Genomic DNA, 26,159 nt, shown 5'->3' on the forward strand with positions numbered 1-26,159 from the left:
TTACAAGACACACATAACAAGGTATTAAGACATAATATAAAAGAAAGGTAAGTCAATAAAAAGGCACATGAATGGTTTTTTAAAAAGGACTAAACTAAAAAAGGTGAGTTAAAATGAGCTAAAATGAAATCAAGTGTTGCTCAGTATCATAAAATAGATATACAGCACATACCGTATATACATAGTATACACTAAGAAAGAGGATACACATATATATCAATGGAAATAAACATAATAAATAAAATAAATGAAATAGCTCAATACAATAGCCTAGCATACTAAAAAAATAATGTATCTACCTACCTACCTATCTATAAAATATATATATTTATTCAGTAATGCACTTTACAATGATCATATTTTAGGTGACTACCTGCTAAATAAAATGAGAAAAAGTATATTAAAAAAGTAAATATATTTCAAGCGAAAAAGCCAAACATGCAGGATTTGATCAAAACAAGCAAGTTGAAAGATACTTAAATGTACATTTTTCACTGCTTTTAGACATTTCATAGACCAAACAATTGATTGATTGACCAATAATAATTGACTCATAAAAGACTAATCAATACAGATAATTGCCCTCAAAAGGTCTTTGTTCTATTTCAGTCACAAGTATACAAAGATAATAGCTGAGATCAGCGCTAAATGTGAACAGACGTGCTGAGAGTCGATACTCTACCTGCGACCCATTGGTGTTTAAAGATGTGCCAGTGGACGCACTATATTATCTTCCTATGGACAGGCTGATCCATTACCAGCCCTCTTGCGGCTCGAGTGAAATGCTCGTATTAGGGCAACTGTGCGTTCAAAGGCATCATTCAGGACGATGAGCTATAGCCAAAGAGTGACAAGCTAGAAAAATGTCCCCACTTTTCAGGCTGTACAAATGACATTTGGCCACGATAACTCACAACTGGACACTTCATTTCAAATCGGGAGCCAGCTGGCCAGTCAAAAGCTATCATACCATCTTCTTTATTTGTGGCCCATGGTTTTGGTAGTAGGAGCATCAAATAAATACTGCTAAAATGCCACTTCAGTCAAAAATATTGGCCAATTCGTTCTCTACCGTGACTGGGTCCGGATGGCAACCTGTTTCTAATGGTATAAACTTTTAAGAGTCAGATGGTCTGGCAGCCCGCATCCATCAGGACCAACATCACCATGAGTTTGGTGTTGGATATATATGCACGTGAATAAGAGTTACCAATAGTCAAATGAATTGATTACCCATTTATCATTGGGGAATTGCTTGCTTAGAGGAGTAATCACTCACCGGTAAAGAAAAAAAGGCTATGAATACATTTCAAGGATGACAATATTTGTGGAGTAATAGTACAATTTGTCACTAGTGACAGTCTATTTGATTGTTCTCGATATTTCAGCCTAGTGGAATATTGGACACAATCACGCCGGGTTGTCAGAGCCAAGCTGAGGTGTGTGTGAATGCGTCAAGTGGTGCTTTAATACAGTAATAAGGCAGTCAGAAGAACACTTAGACTTCCTAAGGTGACAGCAGCTTTATAGCGCATCGCCTCATAAAGTCCCATCATATCTGTTCGCCACTATTATCAAATGGGTGTTTAGCGTGCTTCTGTGTGTGGGTGTGTGAAAGACAGAGAAAGAGGATGAGTGAACCACCTATGTTTGTGTGTGTGTGCTAAGGGGTAATGACATGAGAGCACAAAAAGGTCGACATGAAAAGTGAGTTGATCCTTGCCGAGGGCAGAAACACCACAAAGGTTTAGAGCTTTTTATAAGAAAAATAAGCCCATCCTCCCACGCTGAAGTGAAACATTTCTCTTTTTCACTCCTATTCCGCACTGAAGCCCAGGCAGCTGTGGTCAAACTTCAGGTCAGTAAAATGTCTGTCTGTCCACTGAGTTGCCACATCTATCAAAAGATTAAAGTTTGCCTTTAAAGGAGAGATAGAATTCAGCGGGGAGAGAGTGGGTCCTTTCTGTGAGGCATGCAGGAAATTAATCAAGGAAATGGGGTTTTTTGGTGCGCCTATATCACATCTAATCTATCCTTTGTCCACATGTAGCCGGCTCCAAGCCTCACCAATCAAGAGCGACACGCTGGCTTTATGAAAAGCCACTTGTTCCCTGCATAATTGGGGGGTCTCATTGCTGAGTTAAATGGGAGGTGGAGGTGGAGGGAGGGGCAGTCTTGTTTGCCCATGTAAAGTGTGATCCAGATAATAGCATTCTCATCAAAGGCAGCAATTACATTCATTACAACGGTGCAAGGCGCGCCTGCAAGGAAATTAAGTGGTGAGAGGAAAGAAAAGCTTAATATATACCTCCTTTATCCTATCCCCCACCTCTCAGTTCTTTTTCAAATGCTCCTCCTGGAGCGGGAGACCTCAAGAAAGAAACAGTCTCAGTAGGAGAAGAATAAATCTTGTCAAAGTCCCCCTTCACCTTTCTGCCTCCAAGAGGCTCCTGTCTACCGTTACTATGGCTGCACTTGTCTTGGATTAAAAAGCTTTTCCAGGGGGGTAATCTCTAATGCAGCTTTTACACGAGCCCAACAAATGACACCAAGTCTTTAAGAACTGCTTAAGACCTTCTCTAAATTAAATTCCAATTTCTTTCCGAAAAGGAGGAGCAAATCAATTGTCTTGTGTGGCATAAAACCACAAACAGCCTGTAAATCAAGCGGTTAAGAGGAGATGGGAACCTTTTCATTCAGGCCTTTTAAATGTGAATCAGAGCAAGTGGATAACACTGCAACCTTCTCAAAGACAGGTGTTGTCCCGGAGCCCATTCTACATGAGCCTGTGTGTATGTTCAGACTGGCTCATATTATTTAGATTAGTCCTGTGAGGGTTTTGAGTTCAAGTCAGGCTTTTACAAAAATGTTAAGTATAAGGGTAAATGAATCAAAATACATAGATGGCAATTTTGGAGTAGCGTGTTTGATTTATATTACATTAGATATTATGTCATTTTCCTGTGGCTAAAGGTAAGCCATTCAACACCCAACACTGTTTTCCAACAAAACTGAAGTCATTTCTATGCAAGTTTCCATCAGTGTGATCACAGCATTATTGGGTGTAAATGCCAGCCCCAGTAAGCGCTACTGGCACCTACTCTCTGGCTCATTAATAAATGCTCACTGCCCTTTAAAAGAACAGCTTAATATATTGTGCAGTGGACATGTCATTAATGCAAAATTAAGTTTGACCAATTATTCCCCTCAAGTATTTTTAGGCTTAATAAAGCTGGGTTGGTTCTAGCTGCAGGAAATGCTCTGTTTGAGATACAACATAAGATTATTTGCTTAATGATTTATATTATAGGAATTAAAAACAGAACAAGTGAAACAAATGAGAGCACAGAGAAGTGCGCACTTTGTCTTTTCAAGCCGACAAATCATTGTGACTGTGTGTAAATTATTCAACAGGATCTGGCCCCGGTGGAAACCTGAGCATAATTAAATTGCAATAAAATAACATTAGTGTGGACAGGCTGTTAGAAGGTGATGTAATTGGCCGCTCGCTGTGGTCATGGTTCAACTGATGAAGTCGACTGTCATGTCTTCCACTGGTTCTGTACATGCTGTCCCCAGTGATTGACAGCTGACACAGACAAGACTCACTAGCTTACTGTACACTGAGCTCGTCTGTACAGTGATAGCACCGTCTGTGTAATCTTGATGAGTCAAACCTTTGCTGTAAGGTAAGGACTTATGAACATGTCTTAGGTTTGTATTTTGTGTCATGTGGAGTAAAATGGGAATGGGAAATACCTGTTTCACCACTGGGACATGTGTGCCATCTAGTGTCCAGTTGTTGAACTGTACTCACATGTGGCCAAGCAACATCAGGTGTGCATGTACGACCAAGTGTAGCCAACCTGTCAAATGTGAGAACAGAATGTTAAAACAAGTATAATTCACACACACACACACACACCGAATATAGTGTGGAATGGAAGATACATGTTCCCCACCAATGCCTCCTCATGTTACAAAGTAACCTCACAGGTTTATATTACTGCTGTAATACTATTGCTCTGACTGTAGCAGTTGTAACACGGTAAAAGGATACCGCAGCCTCACTCAACTTGGTCATTTGTCATCTTCTCCTCAATGGTTTTCCAACAACTTTGACACAAATGGGGCAATGCGATCTTCAACACTTACAGGTGAATTATTGATTGTGATAAAACATGAATGAATCAATGGCTTTTGAAAGTAATGCAATTGTTGTGCCTCATTTGCCACTTGCACATAATTGCAAGCTGTACATCTAAAAGTGTGTCATGTCACTGATGTGAATGGACACGCTATCAGTTAACTTCATTAGCTTGGTGGCAAGAGATGGGTGTTTCGAAACCAAGTCTTTAAAAAAAAAAGCCAATTATACTTAGATTACAACGTGCATTGTTAAAGGCGTATGGAAGTTTTTTGACAAATGATGAGACAATAACTATAATCGTTTAAATAACTAAAACCTAGCAAGGGTATTATACATGGCAGAAAACAAGGTCCTTCATTAAAAGCTGATACCAACTCCCCGCAGGGCCTCATATCAGACTTTAAGAGACAATTTTGTTGTCTTAATATTAATGCTAAAAGTAAACAGAAAGAAAGAGTTGCATATTTTATCAGAGAGTCAATAACACAACAGCAAATTACAGGAATGTTAAACAATATCACCTCTTTAGCTAGCTGGATAAAGTTTGTTTGTAAATGTTTGTCCTTCATTCGACATTATTAGGTCTTTCAAAATTGATAACTTCGGTTTTCAGTCACAGAAGAATTGCATGCAGGTGCATTTTCAATGTATTATGTATGTAAAAATGTTGTATGATGATATTCTGGGGGCAACTATATTACTTTGTATTTTTGACCAAAAGTTACCGCGTCACTGGTGCGGAACCTTACAGCGCTTACAGTGTAGGGGACGTTTTTTACCGGTGCACACTCAGTGAACTTTCACCCCTACGACTGGTTTATTGTTTTGGTTTAACAGGTTGTCTTTTCGTGTGGCTCGACGGAAAAGCAACAATTAAAACAAGTATAGTACTCATGAGGATTTACGCAAACACGAACAGGCGAATTAAATAATGACCGTGTCGACCAGATACCGACGTCATTGTTGACAAAGATGCTTTTTCCAAGATAAGCTACCGTTAGCTGTCTGGCTATCGTCTCGTACGTAGCTTTGGTAACAACATGACGATGATGAGGAGCGAGGTGTGCAGGAGCGACCGATAACACATCGGATCGCGCCGATTTTCCGCTCGTCAATCACAGATTCCCAGGAGTATCCTTGTCTTTGTGTCTGGATAGCCTTCAAAACGGGTTTCTCGGCCAAACAAACAAGACCTAGTCCCATTTAACCGATAAGTTATCTTCGAAGAGGTGGGTGTGCATCTTTGAAAATCAGCTAGCTAACGTTTACGGGGCTCGTACATGTGCTGGAAATCCTTAGAAGCACTTGAATTTTAGTTTGGTGTTTTAAAGGTTAGAAAAGAAGTGTTTGGATTTTCAAATAGAGTGCTTGAAACTGCTTGAAATCTATGTTATATGGGATGACATATATGATATAACGCAGAGAAAATAACTACATATTTGAGAGAATGAAAACAGCATTTTCTGACATTTTTGCATGAAAATGACTTCTGGTGATTGACAGGCTATCAAAATAGTTGGTGATTATATTGATGTCGATCTATTGAGTTTGTGTTCCTTTCATTCGTCGTTCATCTGTTGAAAGCTGTCTCGAAACATAATGTTGGTTGTTTATAGGACAGTAACAGCTAATTCAATGTGATGAACAAGGGCAATCATCAGTATACTGAGTATTGTACTACATACAAATATGTAGTTTTCCGCAACTGTAAGGTGATGGAAAAGCCTGGAAATGCACCTTGAAATGGTTTAAAAGTGCCTGAATTTGACTTTGGAAAAGGTGAAGGAGCCCCTACGTTGATGTTATACACTACTTTGACTTTCTCAGAACACTGTGTGTGTGTCTGTGTTTGTGTGTCTGTGTTTGTGTGTGTGTGTGTGTGTGTGTGTGTGTGTGTGTGTGTGTGTGTGTGTCTGTGTGTGTCTGTGTCTGTGTCTGTGTCTATGTCTGTGTGTGTCTGTGTGTGTGCTTATAATATTTCTGACCCCATGCCAGTTCATCTTTGCTCTCTAGTAATTCAAGTCAAAAAATGTTTTTGTACAGTTGGACATTTGCATCACTATATTTCAATGGGTGAGGAAAAGCCGGACACGCTTGACTTTGTGAAGGATTTCCAGGAGTATCTGAGCCAGCAGACTCAACATGTCAACATGATATCAGGCTCTGTCAGCGGCGTCAAGGAGACGGACGAGCTGCCACCGGGTAACTAGCTATGTGTCATTTACTGTTAACGATCCTTCTATGTGAATTCAGCTTGTTTGAGGCACCTTGATTTTGGTGCAATTTAATTATCAATTGTATGCAGAAAGCTGAAAGATGCCCCTATAAGCATTACCTGATATCCGACTTCAGATATTCAACACAATTTCCAATTTCATAAATATTAGGATATAAAGTAATTGCTAGATTCGTCGGGCATGGCCATCCTTATACACATGTGGCTTCAATAAGCCTGGCTTTTTTGCGTTTGCATTTGAGTTTGTATGGAATATTATTTCATTTCTTGTATGAATTGTAACAGCTGCTTATGGTCATGCATACAGACTGCAGTCAGAATGGACTGGATCACCCCTCAGTGGACATGTCACTGGAGGACAACTCAGGGATCCTGGTGGATGGTTTTGAGAGGACCTATGACGGCAAGCTCAAGTGCCGCTACTGCAATTATGCCACAAGAGGCACGGCAAGACTTATTGAACACATCCGGATTCACACAGGTAAGTGTAATGCAGCTAATTTCCAGGGGATGACATTGATATGGTTTTGTAATTTAATCTTTTTTCCTCAATTAAACAGGAGAGAAACCTCACCGCTGCCACCTTTGCCCATTTGCTTCGGCATACGAGCGACACCTAGAGGCCCACATGCGATCGCACACAGGTGAGAAGCCTTATAAGTGTGAGCTGTGCTCCTTCCGCTGCAGTGATCGTAGCAACCTGTCACATCATCGACGTCGCCGCCACAAACTTCTTCCAATGAAAGGTGCTCGCTCACTTTCCCATAAGAAGATGCTGAGTGTTTTACAGAAGAAAGCCAGCTCACTGGGCTATGGCCGCCGACTCCTAATCAACTTCAGCCCCCCTTCTATGGTGGTGCACAAGGCTGACAACGTGAGCGACTTCTCCCATGAGCTGCCCCACTTACGTCAGGAGACATATGATAATCAGGGTCACGCAGTCGAGGACGGGCACTCCACAAATCAAAATCACCATCAACATGATATGGTTATGGATAACCCCCTGAACCAGCTGTCCACCCTGGCAGGCCAGTTAGCCAGCCTCCCTTCAGAGTCTCAGGCCCAGAGTCAACCTCCCATGTCTCCAGGAGCAGAGTCTATAGTTGATGAGAAGCCCTTCCTCATCCAGCAGCCCCACCCTGCCACAGCTCCCGTGGCTGTCTCCAGCATGGCCCATGCTTCCTCCTCTTCCCCAATCACCCCAGAGCCCCGGGCTCCTCCCCACAGCAATTGCAGCCCTGGAGGAGGACCCTGCAGCGAACACAGTGTGCGCACCAGTACTCCTAGTACCTCAAACAGCCAACCCAGTACACCGGCCCCGGGCCTGTCCCTCCCACTCCAGGACCCCCACATGCTGCATCACTGCCAGCACTGTGACATCTTCTTCCCCGACAACATCCTCTACACCATTCACATGGGCTGCCATGGCTACGAGAACCCATTCCAGTGCAACATCTGCGGCCACAAGTGCAAGAGCAAGTACGACTTTGCGTGTCACTTTGCCCGTGGGCAGCACAAGTAATGAGGAAGACTTTGAAAGAACTTTTAACGGACAGCCTTGTTTAATTAATCATAATAATTTTATTTATTGGTCTTTTACTTGGCCTTGATGTAGCCTAGCCTTTGAATGTTGTACCTATAAAAGGTCAATATTCAAATGGTTTCATTTTGTATAATTAAAGGTGCCCATTCAAGTGTATTATAAAGAGATGATCAGTGTTTTCAACAGGTTGAGAATTTATTTGTGGTCGAGGGAGCTACATATACATGCTGTCATAAATCAGAAAAACAACAGCCCTACTCACCGAACTAATCTGTACTCATTTAATGCAATAGGTTACCAAGTTCACACTCCTTGAATTATTTTTGCCTTTTAGGTGTTTTAAAGACATAGCTCAGAAATGTAATATTGAGCTTCTCTTCAGTGCATGAGCTCAACCTGTCAAATCTGTCTTTCAAATGAAATGCCATGCACTAAGGTAACTGACAAATTATATTAAGTACCATTAATATATTGTATATGGCCTCATATCAGGCTGATGTGAATGGCAACCATTGGCTACTTGAAGGAATTCATTCAGCAATCTAAAAACAACCTGTGAATTAGACTAGATACGGGTCAAACAGTAATGTTGCATACGTGATTTGAAGTAGAATTCCTAAACATGGACAGGATACAGGTGTGATCCTTTTCAGTAAAGTGATAACACTCCTGCTATTCACACAGCAAAATTTGCACGCCCTCTCAGCAGCATGTCCCTTTTTTTTTAGAAAAATACAAAAAGAAAGAACCCAAATAAATTCTCAACCCTCCAGGAGCTATATCTACTGATTGCTCTGATGATACTGACACAGGAATGAAACTGTTGACGTAAGGTGAACTTACTTAAGCCTTGTTGAAATTATTTCAGTGCTTAGTGCATTACTACTATTTCTTTGCAGTGCCTGACATTTTCGTGTGTGTCTAAGATCGAGAGGACTGTTACTTTGAAGATACATAGATATTATTTCAATATCCTCTTCCTACTGTAATCAATAGGCCCAGAACCTTAGAAAAAGAGTTTAGCCATTGTAGTTTTCTATGGTAACCATGATTTTTTTTTTTGGCCAAAATTCTGCTCCATGAATGCTGCTAAGAAACTTTGGAATCTAAACTTTATGGATGGCATCCACAGTAAAACCTGGCAAAACTTTGTGTCGGTGGTTGTTGATCAGCCAGCTAAGTCGTCAAACTAGATTTAGTACGAGTCGGGTTGTTATGAAGTTCCTTCACACAGTGCCCTACCTGGACCAGCATCACGGTAACTTCACTCGTTTTGTTAAAAGGGCTTTGCCTAGCCTTTTAATCACATCGTGTCACATTCTGATGTTTTGATATTGTATGAAGTCACTTTGATATCCAGTATCTCCATGTTAAGGACAGAATCATCAAGTCTTGTGTCACATGTGAACACTTTTTCAGAATTGCCACGTAGCACTGGGGATGCCACGTTTTAGCCTTTGTGATAACAACACACACACACACACACATAGATTCCCCATTCATCATATGGATACCAGTGCTTTTCTGAATATTTACTGAGTATTGTATTCTGAGTCGTTGGATAGATGTTCAGTGTCAAAAAAGCAAAATCAAGTTGCAGTAAGACTGCTACTTTAGCAAGGTTGTTCTTTGTCTTGGCTACTATTGTCTGTTGCTTAGCAACATATGTGAAGAACATAGTTACTGTTTTTAGGACCACCTCTTTGTCGCCATGCGTACTAATAATAGGGGCATACAGTAATGACTGCCTTATGTTCTCAGTGTGTCGTAGGTTCATAGGTAATGGTGAATGTTGAAGCCTGTTGGCGATCACTCTCCCCCTCTGGGATGGCAAATCATTTTATTGTGAGATGGATTAATCTTACTAATTTATAAGTAAAGTGTTTTCTAACAGAGCTGTACTTTGTCTTTTGTTTTCTGTCTCCATCTTCTTTGTATTCAAAAAGAGAAATCCATAACACTGATATTATTATTATATTTAATGTTAATTTAAGACTATGACCTAATGAAATACACAAACACGGATTGTCTTTTGATGATGCTTTTAATCAGGTATGTGATAAAGATAAAATGAGTATAATTCAGAGTTACGATGATGTTTTTTGTAAAGATGATTGGATCAGCTCATTGCAGAATCAACTTAAGCCTTGTCCTGCTTTTGAGTCTCTTCTTCCTTTTTCTGAGGGTCTGGAGAATAGAAATTGAGAAATGTGTTATGTTTCCCTGAGATTATGAGATTACAAAGTCTCTTACTGCTAACCTTATTTAATTATATTAAATATAATAATATACCACTAGCATATTGGTATCAAAACCTGGCACAAATGGCTACAGACCTTTGAGTTGGATGGGGCCCAGTACCAAAGTTTGGCTGTCGTGTTCTGACCCCAGGTCTCTGGCTGCACGTCTGTTGCAGCCTTGGCGGCAGCGGGAATTGTAGTCAGTGGCTTGGCATATCAGGACCTTGCACTGGATGAACACAGAGTCTGTGGCCCGCAGGAACTGGAAGGCCTGAAATGTGAAACGGGCATAGTCACGTGTGCCAGTGGTGTGGACCCGGTAGGTGTTATCCACAGGACAGCTAAAGGTGAAACAGAGACATTGTTACTGGACAAATGGATATGTGAGGTTGTCACAAGACCAAGTATTTTGTTTTTTAATTGTTGGCAGTGGTAAAAAAGTATCCCCGTTCTTAAGTTCCAATGCCACAATGTAAAAACCACTCCACTGCTGGTAAAAGTTCTGCCACATTCAAAATCCTACATAAGTAAAAGTACCAAAGTATCATCAGCAAAATGTTACACTATGAGATTGTCAATACTGGTGCATTATTGATGTAGCATTTAATTATTGTAGCTGTTCGAGGTGCAGCTAGTTTAAACTCCTCTATAAACAGTTAGTCCAGCGCAATGTGAGGGTTGCCCCCAAAGAGTCACCAGATAAATTATGAGATGATTATTTGGCATGGGGAAAAAGTTTTGCTACTTACATAGCATCGTTTTTTAATTGAAATCTTCAGAGATGTTAAAGGGGGGAAATCTGTTGGGTGAACTACTAAGAACTCAAGTTACAAGCTAAAAAGTCATCTTCTTTTATCCTTAACAAATCAGTTTATAAGCTTAGCATGTTTGTGTTCATGTAAAATCTTAATATGTACAGTAATTAGTAACTAATGCTGTAAAATATATATCTACTGGAGTCAAAAGTACATGTCTTTGTGGAATATAGTAAAGTAGGATTTTAAAGTAGAAGAATGGAAAAAATGGAAATACAAGTATGTCAGAATAATACTTAGGTGCAATATGTTAAATATGTTTAATTACTGCTGATGTTTGGTGGTATTCACTAGGTGTTTCAGCATTAATCACACAAATCCATTTGTTCTTAAGTTGAAAACAGATACAGGAAACCAGCCCGTGTTAGTTACTCAATGTACACTGAAACTAGAGGGGCACATGTAGGGCACAGACCTCCACCAAGGCCATGCCCTATCTCGCAATATTAACAAAAGTGAAAAATAAATTTTGTATCTGCCCTTAAATGAGTTCTTCCTTGGCCAATGCTACACCCTTCCACCAAGTTTCATTAAAAATCAGGCCGACAAATCAGCTGACAAACAAACAAGGCACACTATCATCTTACCCGTTGCGGACCAGGTAGTAAGGTCTGCTATGGAAATCATGCGGTGAAGGTGAAGTCACACATGTGTCAAGAAAGAGGACCAGGGAATTGTCATTCCTTCCTAGGTCCACTTGGACATACAATTTCTGGTTGAGTTTAACCTCATATGGAACTTGAGTCACCTGAAAGTGTAAAAACATAACGTCAGCAGAGTGTGTAAGTGTTCACAATAGGGTTTTTCTTTACGAGGCCCCCGAACACACCTTATAGTAGAAGCTGCTGGATGTGTAGAAATCCATGCTGGTATTGAATCTGCCTGTGCCTGTAATGGTGCTGTTCTCCCCATGACTGACAACATACATTATCTGCGACACTGAGTCCTGTTCCATTCGACAGCCCACGCTCAGTTTAAGGTGAGACTGGCGTGTGATCTGGCCGCTGCTGGAGGTGTAGGCGCGGAGGGTGTTGTAGTACACAACCCTGCCGTTCTCAAACTGTTCAAGGTGGAAAGATATTGAAAAATTAAAAGCAACACACTCTCTTTTCATACCATCAGTAATTTGTAGAAAAGTGATCAGGATGTACAGAAGGTGATGAGTTGTGTACCTGTTTAACGTTGCCACAAGTGTTCATGGGGAAGCTGAAGACCACCTGATATCTGGAAATCTGGGGCCTGCAGTGCGGGTCATTCACATAAAGACTGTTGCCATCGTAGCCGAGAGAGTTTAGGTAAGACCTCTGGATCACAATGTTCATGTTGTCTGAGGAACAGTCCACTCGACCTGACAAAAGATAAAGAGATATTTACAACAACTTGAATTACTTTTAGGATGAAGGTGTAAGATCACAGTGTTTTTAGGGGTGTTGTTTTAGGGTTAGTTAGTTTGTCTGCCACTTTGGTCCAGACTTAAATATCTCAACATTGCTATAAAATTCTGTACAGGACTCATGAGGTGGACATTTGTTGTTTTAAATGAAATGCCTTGACACCCCTGTCAGAATGAATGTAGCAACTTTGGCTATCTTCAGGTCAAAATGTTGATGCATCCAATAGTTTGGTTTATGACTAAAGACCTGCAAAACTAATGCCACATCAGCCTTAGACGTACTGTGTACCGTTTGTACTTTGTTTGATAACCAACTGACAGAGGAGAAATTGGATATTCCACTTTACAGTATTCTCTCAGATTTTAGAAAGGAGTTTAAAGGGGTTGTGATTTTTTTTGTTGCCAAAATCGAAGCCGTATTGGGTGAAATTATTGTGACTTGTAGTCCCTTTATGCGAGTACAGCTCATAAAAGCTGGATTCAACATTAACCACAATGCAACCAATATTGTCTTTTTAACAGACCCTCCTTGCCTGGTAGATGTCTTTCAAACTACTTGCCCCCATTTTGTAATGCAGGCTTTCTGTGATACATTTGTAATCTACAGCCCAAATGGAGAAAACCCTTGTGACCACAGTTAATACGTTATTTTCATATTAAGTCAGTCCATAAGAAACATTTAACACAAGCACAATAACAAAACTAGAGATCTTAGTCCCATTAATAAATCTACCATCATTCTACCTGAACTTGGTGACAGCGAGCTTTTGAAGTCAGCACTGAATCCTCTGCCAACCACAGAACCATCAGTCCGGAAGAGCACAGTCATGTAGTTGGAGGTGGAGAAGAAAGAACTCCGACTGTCGTTGCACGCTTTCCCCAGATACCGCGCGTTAACCGAGGGCCCATCGTAGACTGCAACATAGTCACAGAAGCAGCAGTTCTCCAATCTTTTTTTTACAAAAGATAATAAAAGCCACAAATTATTGACCCATTGAAGCAAAACTCAAAAAATTGTGCATCTTTGATGATCATTAATTTCTGTATATAATTGTCAACACAATTTCTACATTTCTTAATACATAATATTAAACTGTGTCTATATATTCATATAAAGTTCTGCTTATTTGTACAATCTATCTCCAAAAAAGCATTTATTCTTCACTCACTGCAGGTACGTGAATTCCAGGAAGATTCTTTGATCATGCGCAGCCCTGAGCTGCCAGACACAGTAAGCGTTGTCCTGGTAGTGACCGGGGTGGTTCGGGCTTGAGATGGTCCCAAAGTCAAACAGAGAGCCTCCACAGGGCTTATCTGAAGGTGGACGACAGAACACCAGTGTCATTGGAAAGAAATATATTCACATCAGGCTCATGTTCCACATCTATGATCCTACCTGTAGTTGGCATGACAGTTGGGACATCGCAGTGGTCTGTTTGAAAGAAACATGGGTTTCAGTATCACTTTTTGGTGGAAACTGCGATGAAAGCGTGTTGAGCATTGAACGAGATGATACTCACAGTGGAAGTCGTGACAACAGTTGCCATGGTATCGACAAGAGCTTGAGCAGGAGCAGCTTCCCATCCAACCGCCGCAGTTGTAACGACATGAGGGCTGAGCTGAGGGACACAGGAAAGGAGTGAGACATTTCAATAATCTTTCTTGCTAACAGAATTAATGATTGGTCGGTTCATTCCTGTATTGTTGAGAGGTTTTCATACCTATGGTGGTCCAGGGAGTTATGTAGCAGTGAGCTATATGAAAGAGAGAGGAGAATAAAGTTGTTAGAGTCTTTTACACCTTATCTGTTGTTTATTCTGAAACTGTGAACAAAAAGTAATATCATTCCACCATATCCATATTGTTATTCTGCAAACAGTTGTTTTAAGTAAACCAGTAGGAAGAACATTGCGATAGTCTTATAGTCTATAGTGGCAGGGAGGTAAAGGTGCAAGTATACTATCAGAACTGCTTGTAAATGGTTGAATAAGTGTTGAAAACTCCTTTCAGATGTCAGAATTGAGGAAGCGGGCTGTGTCCAACCATTTTCTGTAATTGACTTCCCATCATTCACACCTCTATTAGGTACTGATAGGCAGTGAAACTTCAAATGGACGAACTTTATACCAAAGTTAGTCCATTTGAATGGAAATGTCCTTCCTATACAATTTCATTTCTATTGAGGTATATTCAGACGGACAGCATGAGGAAAATACTGCGTTTTTTGAACATTAAAGCATTTCAACATTTTCTGGTAGAAACCCAAAAAAGCAAGTAACTGTATGAACTTGAAAATGAGCATAACATGACCCCTTTAAGAAATGATTTCCATTATATCAGATCAAAAGTTTTTCTCTTCCTTAACTAATATGCTTTTTGTTTAGAGTTAAGAAAGATCTCCCAAAAGATGCCTGTTTCCATCACCGTACAGTCAATTTCTGTGGAAACTTTGGATGATAATTCAGTTAATTCCTTTATGAAGGTTGAGGAATAATGTTGTAGTAGTGGATTTCAGTGTGATAGAAGATGGTTAAAATTAGATCGTAGCGTGCAGTGACGTCTCTGTTGAACGTTGTGGGACATTATACTCACAGTTGTAGTCATAACAACAGTTTCCATTGTATGGACAAGAGCTTGTGCAGGAGCAGCTTCCCATGTGCTTGCCGCAGTTGTAACGACATGAGGGGTCAGCTGAAAGACACAGGAGTGTGTTAAAGCACTCCATTCCATGATTCTATGTTTTATTCTTTCACATGTAGGTTGTTGAGGGGGTTTTCATACCTGAGGTTGGTCTAACAGGCCTGATAGTGGTTGGCTGGCAGGTAGCTACATGACAGAGAGAAGGCAATAAAGTGATTGCAATATTTTATATCTACAGACAGCATGATACTCCTGCAACTGTGAACAAAAATATATTATCCCACCATGTCTCTATACTGTATGTACTGAGGAACTTGACAGACTGATTCCTTCAGCAAGAGAGGGGTAGATAACCTGTCAATGCTATTGATTTGTTAGACTTGGCACTTACTGTCGTAGTCATAGCAACAGTTGCCATAGTATCGGCAATTGCTTGAACAGGAGCAGCTTCCCATGTTCCAACCGCATCTGTTAAAACACGAGGGCCGAGCTGGGAGACACAAGTTGACATAGGAACTGTTCAATATCAAATACTTCAAGGTACATTGTTTAATTGTTTAGCTTAAAGGATGTTTATACCTGTGACAGTCGGGCTCAGAGTAGTGGTTGGGCAGTGATCTACATGACAGAGAGAGAGAAATTAAGTTCATAACAGAAGAGATGGGGTGATGGAGCACCCAGATGACAGGCAGAAAAAATGCATCATCAGACTAATGTTTCCATGTCTTCATCAGAGTCACAGTCTCTGAAAAAAACCTCCACTAATTTGGGACTAATTCAGTACAGGCTGGAAAAGTTGGAAAGATATAGGCTACCTATAGGCAGGGTTCACAATATTGTAAAGTAGAAAAAGTATTACCACCTATGTTAAAATGATTTGAATGCAGGATATATAAATGAAGCATACCATTACCACTACACTAATAAGAAATGAATTAAGCCTAAAACTGGGCTGGAGGATTAAGGAGAAACAATAAACAATAATACGGAAATAGAAAAGAGAAACATATTAACCACATCAATGTATAGAGGTCACAATAATGAATAGCATGTTCTGCATAAAAAAGCTATATAAAATGAGCCTCACGGTATATGAAATAATACTGCCCTAAGACTAAAGTAAAAACTAAACTTAACTGGGAGGGAACAATAAAATGCAAATCTGCAGTATGGATCCTCGAACAAAAGGGGATGTATATTCGTTATAAGATCAGTGAGAAATTAAGAAATCAAGTTTAAGCCTTGACTTACTGCGTAATACATCATAATACACCTTGAAAATATAGTGTGTCATCTTCGGCACAACATTACGCTGGAATTTGGCAGAGTCATTGCTCTAGCGAGAGAGGGCTGCAGGAGTTGTTAACACTGTTGATTTGTTGGACTCGGCACTTACAGTTGAAGTCATGGCAACAGTTGCCATAGTATTGACAAGAGCCTCTGCAGGAACAGCTTCCCATGTCCCTGCCGCAGTTGTCACGACATGAGTGCCGAGCTGGGAAACCACATTAACAAGATTAGCAAGAGTACTTCAAGTATAGGTGGTTGTAAAAAGTACCGTGGCTGCCATGAAACTGGCCACCACAGCGTGCACCTAAAGAAACACAGGATCACAAACATTTTAATAAAGAAACGACTCATGGGAAATAAATCATACAAATGAGAAACATAATAAATAAATATATTAAGTTAAAAAGTGATTGTGTCTTCAAGGTTTCTATGGCAAATGCATTTGACCTGTGTGATTATCTCACCTGACAAAAACTAAACCTTTTAGGATGATTCTGTGACAGTGACGCTTACGGTAAATACATTATTAAAAAATCTGTCATATGGCGTCAACACTTCACCTTTCCGTTAAATAGTGCAGCTTCTGTGTAACATGTAGGCAGTGGAAGTATTGTATGATATGGAAGCCGCATGAGGCAAGTGAGGGGGAAAAAAAAGTCTGATCTCACTTGTTTAACACACTGTCCTGTGTTTATTGCTTTAGAACAGGTAAACAATTCTGGCAGTTTTTTGTTTTTGTTTTTTTGTTTGTCAGGTTCATTTGTTTCTTGTTGTAATATTTAGTTTGGCTACAAGAGGCTGAAGTAAACCATGACCCCATGTTCTAAACAGGACTAAAAGCATTCATGTTTTCTTCCAGGTGAGTTTGAATTTTCCCATGCATTCATGGAGAAACCCGAATCCTATTTTGGGTAATAGTCTACAGTCTATGTTAGTGGTGCACTTCATCCGCTTGTGGCTGAAATTAGTATTACAGCAAACATTTAAGAAAATGCTCCTGACTAAAAAAATAATCTGTGTAAAAAGATAAGAGGAATATCCTGGAAAAGCTCCTTTTTTTACAACACATTAGAGAAAACGATTGACATCAAATCTAGAAAATGAATCGCCTGATTTTCTCTTTTTCCTCACTTGTCTTGGGCTTCCATAAAAAAACAGAACCATGATATGACATGCTCCTTATTTTGGGGGTACACCACCTGTGTGTGTTGCATCCACTGATGGATTTAAAAAAAAAAAAAAAGTAGAAAGACAGAGAGATAACACTTAAAGGCAACTCAGATCAATGACATGTTGGTTATCCTGATGATAAGATCTCTCCACTTTTAATAACCTCAGGAAACGGCTCTGATTAAACTAAAACTGATACTGAAACACATTAATTAACATTTGGGATGTATGCAGGACAATAAAAAGTAAACCATAGTTGTATTATTATTGTTGTTATTATTATTATTTGAATGGTAGTTTTTGTACCTTGAGAAACTGTTGTTGGATACGCTTCCACAGTTGTTTGGAAGCGATCAGCACCTGACGCATTATGAGAAAAACAAACAAACAAACAGGACGAAATGTCAGAGTACATAAGTCAGAAACTGCACGGGTAACAACAGCCAAGAATCCTGTCAAAAAGCCTCGATCCTAAACCAAAGAGATAAACATAACAATAAGAATAAAGTGGACAATACCTTGCACTCCATGTGAGGCGACCACGCTGCAAAGAACCAAGAGAGTCCACATGGCGAATGTGTTCACCTTCCGACCTGCTTCAGAAGCTGAAACATGTCAGTTTATATAGCCAGATACTCTGATGTAGCACCCATACACGTTCTGATGCCACCAATAGTGATAGTAATAGATTACTCATGAATCAATACGCATGAGAAACACCACACTTGGTTAACTATCGTAAAGCACACAAACATTGTTCACATGGAAAGCTTCAGGATGTGTTTTAAGACGTACGGTAGAACTTTATGAGGCTTTTTGGGAACTTGACACATGAGCAGATAATAAAACATCCACTATAATGATCTCACATGGGAAACTGACATCTGCTACACTAATTGTGACTGACCACACAATTCCTGCAGCGTCCGTTGCATTGCCTTTACAGTTAATAGTGTGAACATCAAACACTCGTACACTTGTACATGTATTTTCAAACTAATAGAAAGACAATGATGCACTTTCATGTACAGTATGTCAAAACCTGGAGAATTTCAAATAAAAACTCACCATAGAGTCACTTCGAATTGTCCTGTAAACATACCCAAATACAATATTAAAATATCATATTATTCAAAGTACATTAGTTAATAATTTTAATTATTTAAAATATTCATCCATTTTCTGATACTTATTTGTTCTAGAAACGCAGGATATGATCAGCCTGTTGTTAATATTTGTCGTCTGTTAAAAATGCACTTGAGAGATCTCCATGAACTTTTTTAACAGACATTCATTGTACCAAGAGGAAGAATCCTGCTGACTTTGGTGATGTTTATCCCCTGACTTTTCATCCAGTGCCACCATGAGGTTGACATTGGGGGTTTCAATTAAATGTACCCATAACTTTTGGATGTATTGCGATGAGATGTAGTGACAACATTCATGTCCTTCTCAAGTAAATTGTGTTTCCTGTTTGGAAAACTACCTGTGTTCTTCCGTGTCTTAGGTTAGAATATTGGACATTGATTTCAGTATCAGCATACCTGGTGTGTCACTGGTTGATTAAAAAAAGATACATGAATGTTGCTTTGTTAGTTTTAAATTGTTAACAGTTAGATAACTGTCAGCATTACATAAAGTGACCGATAAACCCCCCCTCATTATCAATTAACAATGTTTATAAAATATATAACACCAGGGCTGTAAAACACTTAACATGATGTTCCCCCTTTCTGGTGAGAAAATCTAGTGTACCCTGCCCTGTTGAATCAGGTGTCAGGTGTGTGAAGGATTTCCCTCATTACAGTCCCGGATGTCGCCCTTTAATGGTAAATATGAGCCACATTACTCAATAAATGTGATTACCTGCCTGTTAAGAACATTTGCTCTTTTTCCAAGTACACGTTGCGTGTGTTGTCTCTCTAAATCCAGTTGTGACTACCTTTTACAGTTTGACATGAAAGAAAGATAAAGTGAGGATACTGGTTAATTGAATGCATTTAAAATACATTTTATACATTCTCCTTTTTAATATGCAAGTCAGTGGGATGTCCATAGAATTTTACATATCAGTTAACATTGCTGAGTCATTTGTAAATGCATAGTAAAGAATACATTTGCACTAATAACAGAATGCATAATGTGAATAATAATTCATATGTCCGAACCCAGAGAAAGTATATATTACACACCGTTCACTTTATTAGGCATACCTGGGGCTTCATAAAGTGTCAGTGTGGTCTTCTGCTGCTGTTCCCTATCTGATAGCAAGTAGGTGGTGTTGTGTGTTCACAGATGCTCTCCTGCATTCCTTTGCTGTAACCAGTGGTTATTTGAGTTACTGTTGCCTTTCTATCAGTTCGAACCACTCCGGCCATTCTCCTCGGACCTCTGGCATCAAAAAGGCATTTGCGCCCACAGAACTGTCGCTCACTGGATATTTTCTCTTTTTGGGACCATTCTCTGTAAACCCTAGAGATGGTTGTGCGTGAAAATCCCCGCAGATCAGCAGTTTCTGAAATACTCAGACCAGCCCGTCTGGCACCAACAACCATGCCGCGTTCAAAGTCACTTAAATCACCTTTCTTCCCCATTCTAGTACTCGGTTTGAAGTGCAGCAGATCGCCTTGTCCATGTCTACATGCCTAAATGAGTTGCTTCCATGTGATTGGCTGATTAGAACTTTGCGTTAACAAGCAGTTGGGCAGGTGCACCTAATAAAGTGGCTGTTGAGCGTATATATATATATATATATATATATACTGTATATGCAGTGATATAGGTTTGACACTTGTTTACTTGATACTTGTTCGACCCCTAGGTTGAGCAAAAATTCAAAGAACATGCGTAATAAGTCAACAGCACACAACAAATAAACATCTCTTCAATATGGTGACATCTCAGTGAGTCACTCTCAAACTCAAACACGCCTGGATGTCCCTCTGTTTCCCACTCATCCTTTGTGGAAGTTGAGCTCTCCTTTCACCCCCTCTAGGATGTGCTTGCATCATCCTCCTAAAGTCAACATTAAGAGGGACATTGAGTGGTCTCTTTCTGTCAGACCTATTTATCTATGGCAGAAGCACATCAGTACAAAGCAGGGTGAAAGCCATGACAGCAGAGCCCCTGACTCAATGCTGCTTTTGTTAATCAGTAACCAGGGTGGGAGCAGGCTGGTTGGGTTAAAGGGAGGGAGCAGAGGAGTCAGCACCTCACTCAGCAGCAGCAGCAGCAGCAGACACACACGGTAAGAGCAAACTTTGATTTTATCTAAGCAATTGCCTTTTGATTTTGCAGTACAGCGAATGTATGAGCTCTTCAGAGGTGAGGGGGGATGTTTGGAGTCATATCACAGATGGGGCTAATCAATTATGTTCTTTGAAAAAAAAAAAATTCTTAAAACTTCCAACTGCCTCCCTGACAAACATTTTTCTTTAAGTCGAGCATTATTTACTTCATAAAAAATCAACAGCACAACTCGGTCTCTACTTGAAGTCAAGGTTATAATGAATCAGATCATATAAAAAAATACTCAAAACTCTGGATCTTGACGGATGATCCGTGATAATGTTTTTTACATCTGTCATCAAGTCACCGGGTACGCAGGTGACTTGGTTGTCTATTAGAACATTTCAGTGCACCGGTTTTATTGGCAAAAGACCAAGGCCATGTCCTGTGGTACATTTCCAAATAGAGGAATATCTAGTGTTTGCTCACCTCTTCCAAGAGTCCATTAGTCCACATTTCTGCACGTTCAACTCAAAGAATAAAGTCCTGTTTTTGCATAAGAGCACTCATCCAAGTTATTCTCCTCCACAGACATCTATGTCACAGAAAGTGTTCTTAAAAGAGAGAACACTGTCAGTTCAACTTACATGGCCAACAGCTGTACTTAAAACAGTGTTTACTCTGCATTCAGGAGCAGCAGCAACAACATTACAATGAGAAAATATGAAATCTAATTGGATGTACTTTGTGTAAAAGTCTGTTTTGTAACATATCTATTCATGCTAGCTTGTGTTTATTTGTCTTAAGACCGATATTTCCTTTTTCCTGTGATGTTGTATTTTATATCCTATGATTGCATATTTGATTTGACTTGTTTTCATTTATCTTCTCTCTATTGTGCGTTTTGTATCACTTGTCTTCTAGTCTTTATTTATCCAAATTTCCTCTGGGTGTCCTGCTTTTGCCCGCTTTGTCTTTTCTTCTTCTTCTCTTTCTCCTTCCTCATCGTATTATTGTAGTTATTACAACATAAATGATGCAGCTAAGTTGTCACAAGTGTCGTATTTTCCAATCACAGTGAACAGTTTTGTCTTAATGTATAGTAAAAATTTGGTTTGGTGCCTCCCTGAGCTCACTCCATTTGTGTCCCCATTTAAAAGCTGTTTTAACCGGATCCAGATAAACAACAAACAATATCCAAATGAAAAATCCATCTTATTTTAGTCGGTGAATACATATGAATTTGCACACAGATGTACGTAGATGCATCTTCATTATCTATGCAACCTCCGTTGCAGAGGGTAATGCCTACTCTCATTCACTGACCAGCAATAGAGAGGACACACAAAGAGCATCAATCCATCACTGACATGCCGCTCTATGTCCAATGTTCCTGCCAGCCAATCCTGTCAGAGATGGAAAACCAGATCCAGCCAGATTTCTGAGGAAAGCCACACTAACTGTGATGTAGCATTCACAGGCCACCCAATATTTAGTGCTCACTAAGACTCAAGAGGCAGTTGACGGGGTCGGTATATTCTTATTCTGGTTAATTCATTGCAAACTAAAAAATATTTGTCTCCCTCCACAGAAGGAATCGTTTTAAAGTGACTACCAACAAAAGGTAAAATGCAGATTCTCTGGTCGCCTCTGGTAGCCCTCCTACTCTGCTGCTACCTCTCAGGAAGCCAAGCCAATCGCGTCTACGTCCACCCCTTCCACCTCTTTGCCACAGAGAATGTCAGCTGCGAGACCTTGCAGACGCAGACGTCCAAGCCTCTGGAGACGCTTCCTGTGGCTCCCCTTGATATTGAAGTCCTGACACCAGACAGCAGGGACCTGTCAAAAGTGGATGCACAGAACATCACAGAAAGGGCCGGGGTCCTGGCAGGGCTATTGAACTCTCTGGGCCTGAGGATGTACCAGGCTGTCAGCAGCAAGCAGCAAAGCACCAACACCCTCCTCTCTCCGGTCAACATCTATGGATCCCTCGTCACCTTCTACCTAGGGGCCTCCAAGAAGACAGCGAGGAATTTCCAGGTCTGTGCTTTTGATTTGTTTTCATTGTAGAGAAAAAATAGACCTTGACTATTTTGAATGAGGGGATCTACCTTGGCTATCATGTCTTGTATGTTCACTCAAATACATCAATCTTTCCCAATTCACTTCTTTCTTTACAGTTGCTACTGGGCCTGAGCAGTGACACCGACCGAGAGGAATGCGTGTCCTTAGTGGACGGACACAAGGTCCTCAAGACCTTACAGGGCATTAACTCTCTGGTGGATGATGGACCGAAAGATGAAATCACCACCCAGGTCTGGACCTTCACTCGCCATGACGCTCAGCTGTCCAAGGACTTTATTCAAGGCATGCAGGACTTCTCAGACACATCGTTCATCCACGGTGTGGATTTCTCAAAGCCTCAAGAGGCCGAGCAGCTGGTGAACAGCTTTGTGGAGAACACATCAAATGGGAGGGTGAAGGGCGTCTTCAAAGATCTGAGCTCCAGCAGCAAACTTCTGTTTGTTTCTTCCTTCAACTTCCAAGGTCTGTTTCTTCTGTTTTCATGTTTAGACCTCTGTTGAACGTATTTTATAGAATACAGAGTTTAAGTCAAAAATGCTTTGTATTTTAGAGAGTAAGAAATGTTGTAAAAATTACCATGTCTTTTTTTTATTGTAAAGCAGGTTAGGGTGATATATAAAATATATATATAAAATACTGTGAAAGTATCAAAACGCTTAATGCACAAAGCCCGTAATTAGAAGCAGTCATTGACAGTCATGACCGAGAGCGCAGATGTAGAAGAGACAGAAATAATGACCAATCAGAGCAGACTGGGCTTTTTCAGGAGGGGGATTTAAAGAGACAGGCACTCAATGGGAGCGTTTCAGTCAGACAGTATGAGAAAAAGTATTTTCTTTTTTAACAGAAAGTAGAAACCCTACAATACCCTTAAAATTAGCATAATATAGGACCTTTAAGACATAAATCTTTATCACAATGCCTGGATGAAAATATCAAATCAAGCCTGGTACCGCTTATTATGACCATGGTCCGATTTTTAATAAAGTCTCAGTTCATTACCATACAGTATACATGTGCAGTTGACCCAAATGCTGATACAGCAAACAGAAATCCTACAGATAACAGTGTTTAGAGTTCTTACCACCTTGTATTATCTGATAGTGTTCTTCGGTTGTGTCTGCTTAGGCAACTGGAGGACCGCTTTTCAACCAGACAATACCTCTTTGCATGAGTTTCACGTGAATGAAACAACCACAGTGATGGCTCCACTGATGACCCACACGGGTCAGTTCCAGTACCTGAATGATAAGGTACATCTGAGTTTAGGAGATCTTGGTTGTTGTTTTTTATGCTTATTTTGTTGGCTCATTTGTGTATTTCTGTTAAACCACATATTTGCAACTGTAAACAATGAAATGTACTTGGGTGAGGATTCATCTGTAATATTTTCTTTGTCACCATGAAGGTACGGAAATGCACAGTTGTGAAGCTGTTTCTGAGCAAACGGTCCTACATGTTGTTGGTCCTGCCTCACGAAGGGGCCAACCTCAATGATATTGAGGCTCAGCTCACTATGACTGATGTCATTTCTGGCTGGCACCAGAACCTCCAGGAGGGGTGAGTATTGTGCTTTTTCAAAGTAGTATCACCTTCAGTGCTTGTTATTTTAAATACTGCAAGCTGATGGACTAGAAACCTGAGGCATATTTGCTCTTTTATCTTTTGCCCACCCTTTTTAAATTCCATAATTTATGAGACTGACGCTCAATTATATATTCAGTAGCCAATAATGTGTATTTCTGTTAAGATTTCAGTTTTTCAGATGAGATACTTTAAGGTCTTGGCATGTTAAACACAACAACATTTGGTTAAGCAGCAATCTACTCTTTTAAGCAGCATATATATAAATATATTAAAAAAGGAAATAAAAAAATAGCCATACTCATATACTGTACAATATATAGAAAATACTATAGTGTTGACTAGCTCATTCTATAATTTCAGTTTGGATAACGATTATTCACAGGTGATTAAACCTACACTCGTCATAATAGCTTTACAACACGGTACAAATATCTTTGTTCACAAAAAGTTTTGTGGCTGAATTATTACATAATTTTACCAAAACAAAAGTGGAATTTCCATCACTTTTTTACAAATGTTTTTCCATGACAAGAAACAAATATGCCATTTCGTGACTTCGAGCTAAAACACCTTAACTAGTGACTGTCAGTCAGTCAGTACTCTGTGATCTAAGCAACGCAGAGTAAATGAGGTGATACATTTTATGGGGAAAAGAGCCCCATTTCGGTTAAAATACTTTACATTTTTTTTATATTAAATCTGTCTTCCCTTCTGCCTATCTACCCAGTCTGTTGGAGCTGTCCATCCCGAAGTTCTCCATGTCTTCAGAGACTGATCTGCATGAGCTGCTCTTCAACATGGATCCAGAAATTGAGGCCAAGCTGTTGGGCTCCGAGGCTGAGTTCAGCCAACTCAGCAACATCAACCCCTTCACTATAGATAAGGTGAACTAATCTTCATGTTATCCTATTATAAAAAAAAAACATTGCATGTGTGTGTGTGCATCATAAACAGATGTCTCCGTGTCCTCTCAGGCGGTCAACAAGGTGATGTTTGAAATGTCGGAGGAAGGAGCAGAACCCCAGGACATGATCCAGAAAGCAGGCATCCCACTGAAACTGTCCATCAATCGGCCGTTCTTCTTTTCTGTCATAGAGGGAGATTTTAACGCCATCCTAATGCTGGGCAAGATCACCAATCCTACAGTGTAAAGTTATAAAGTACTTAAAGACTGCTGAATTAATGCCCACGTACATTACATGAGGGACAAAGCACAACCTCGCAATATTCAACAGTGTTATCTTTCAGCTGATCTCTTCTTGGAGAACCCCGTCGCAGTATTTATGAAAAGCTGTTACTTAAAGTTGTTTTCTAGCAGCCTTTTAAAAATCCTAATTTGTTTTGTTTTTTCTGTAAAATGTATTACAGCAGAGTTCTGTACAGTATTTTTCAGTAGAGTAGGTACACTAACCACAATTCTCTATGACAAATGACTAATACGTTGTATATTGTAACTAAGAGTTTATTTTTGTTTTGCTACAATTTGGGATTGCTGAAAATAAACATATGTATCCCAATAAAGTCCAAATGTTGTGGTTTTTCATCAGAATTTGACACAAAGTCATGAACATTTCTATGTTTCAAATAAGTATCAATCAAATTAAACAGGTCAGGAGAGAGAAGCTTATAAAACTGGCCTGCAGGGAAATGCTGCTCACGAAGTCATTTAACTGTCCGGTTTCTCCTACACTTATTGCTGTAATAACTTTAACAATTAATCTTATCGTTAATTCTAATAATATTTAGCTAAGCCTAACCCAAAGGAATATTAATAACTTGAGA

At 39.8% G+C, this 26,159-nt stretch overlaps 2 protein-coding genes across 2 annotated transcripts; both read left to right on the plus strand.

Moving 5' to 3' along the window:
• The first annotated feature begins 4,990 nt into the window (after window positions 1–4,990).
• On the plus strand, window positions 4,991–9,672 carry ikzf5 (IKAROS family zinc finger 5). Its single transcript, XM_083922443.1, has 4 exons — window positions 4,991–5,379; window positions 6,194–6,352; window positions 6,694–6,867; window positions 6,947–9,672. The coding sequence occupies exons 2-4, from the start codon at window positions 6,220–6,222 to the stop codon at window positions 7,906–7,908; spliced, it is 1,269 nt and encodes a 422-aa protein (XP_083778569.1). The 5' UTR covers window positions 4,991–5,379; window positions 6,194–6,219; the 3' UTR covers window positions 7,909–9,672.
• A 12,662-nt stretch (window positions 9,673–22,334) lies between these two features.
• On the plus strand, window positions 22,335–25,528 carry agt (angiotensinogen; the record flags this gene model as incomplete). The annotated part of the gene is made up of 6 exons (XM_083923156.1): window positions 22,335–22,745; window positions 22,886–23,252; window positions 23,919–24,043; window positions 24,199–24,350; window positions 25,105–25,261; window positions 25,352–25,528. 6 exons carry the CDS (start codon window positions 22,335–22,337, stop codon window positions 25,526–25,528), a joined length of 1,389 nt encoding a protein of 462 aa, XP_083779282.1.
• Window positions 25,529–26,159: the final 631 nt, after the last annotated feature.

This window comes from Echiichthys vipera, assembly GCF_963691815.1.
Source record: "Echiichthys vipera genome assembly, chromosome: 11".
NCBI classification, from domain to species: Eukaryota; Metazoa; Chordata; class Actinopteri; order Perciformes; family Trachinidae; genus Echiichthys; species Echiichthys vipera.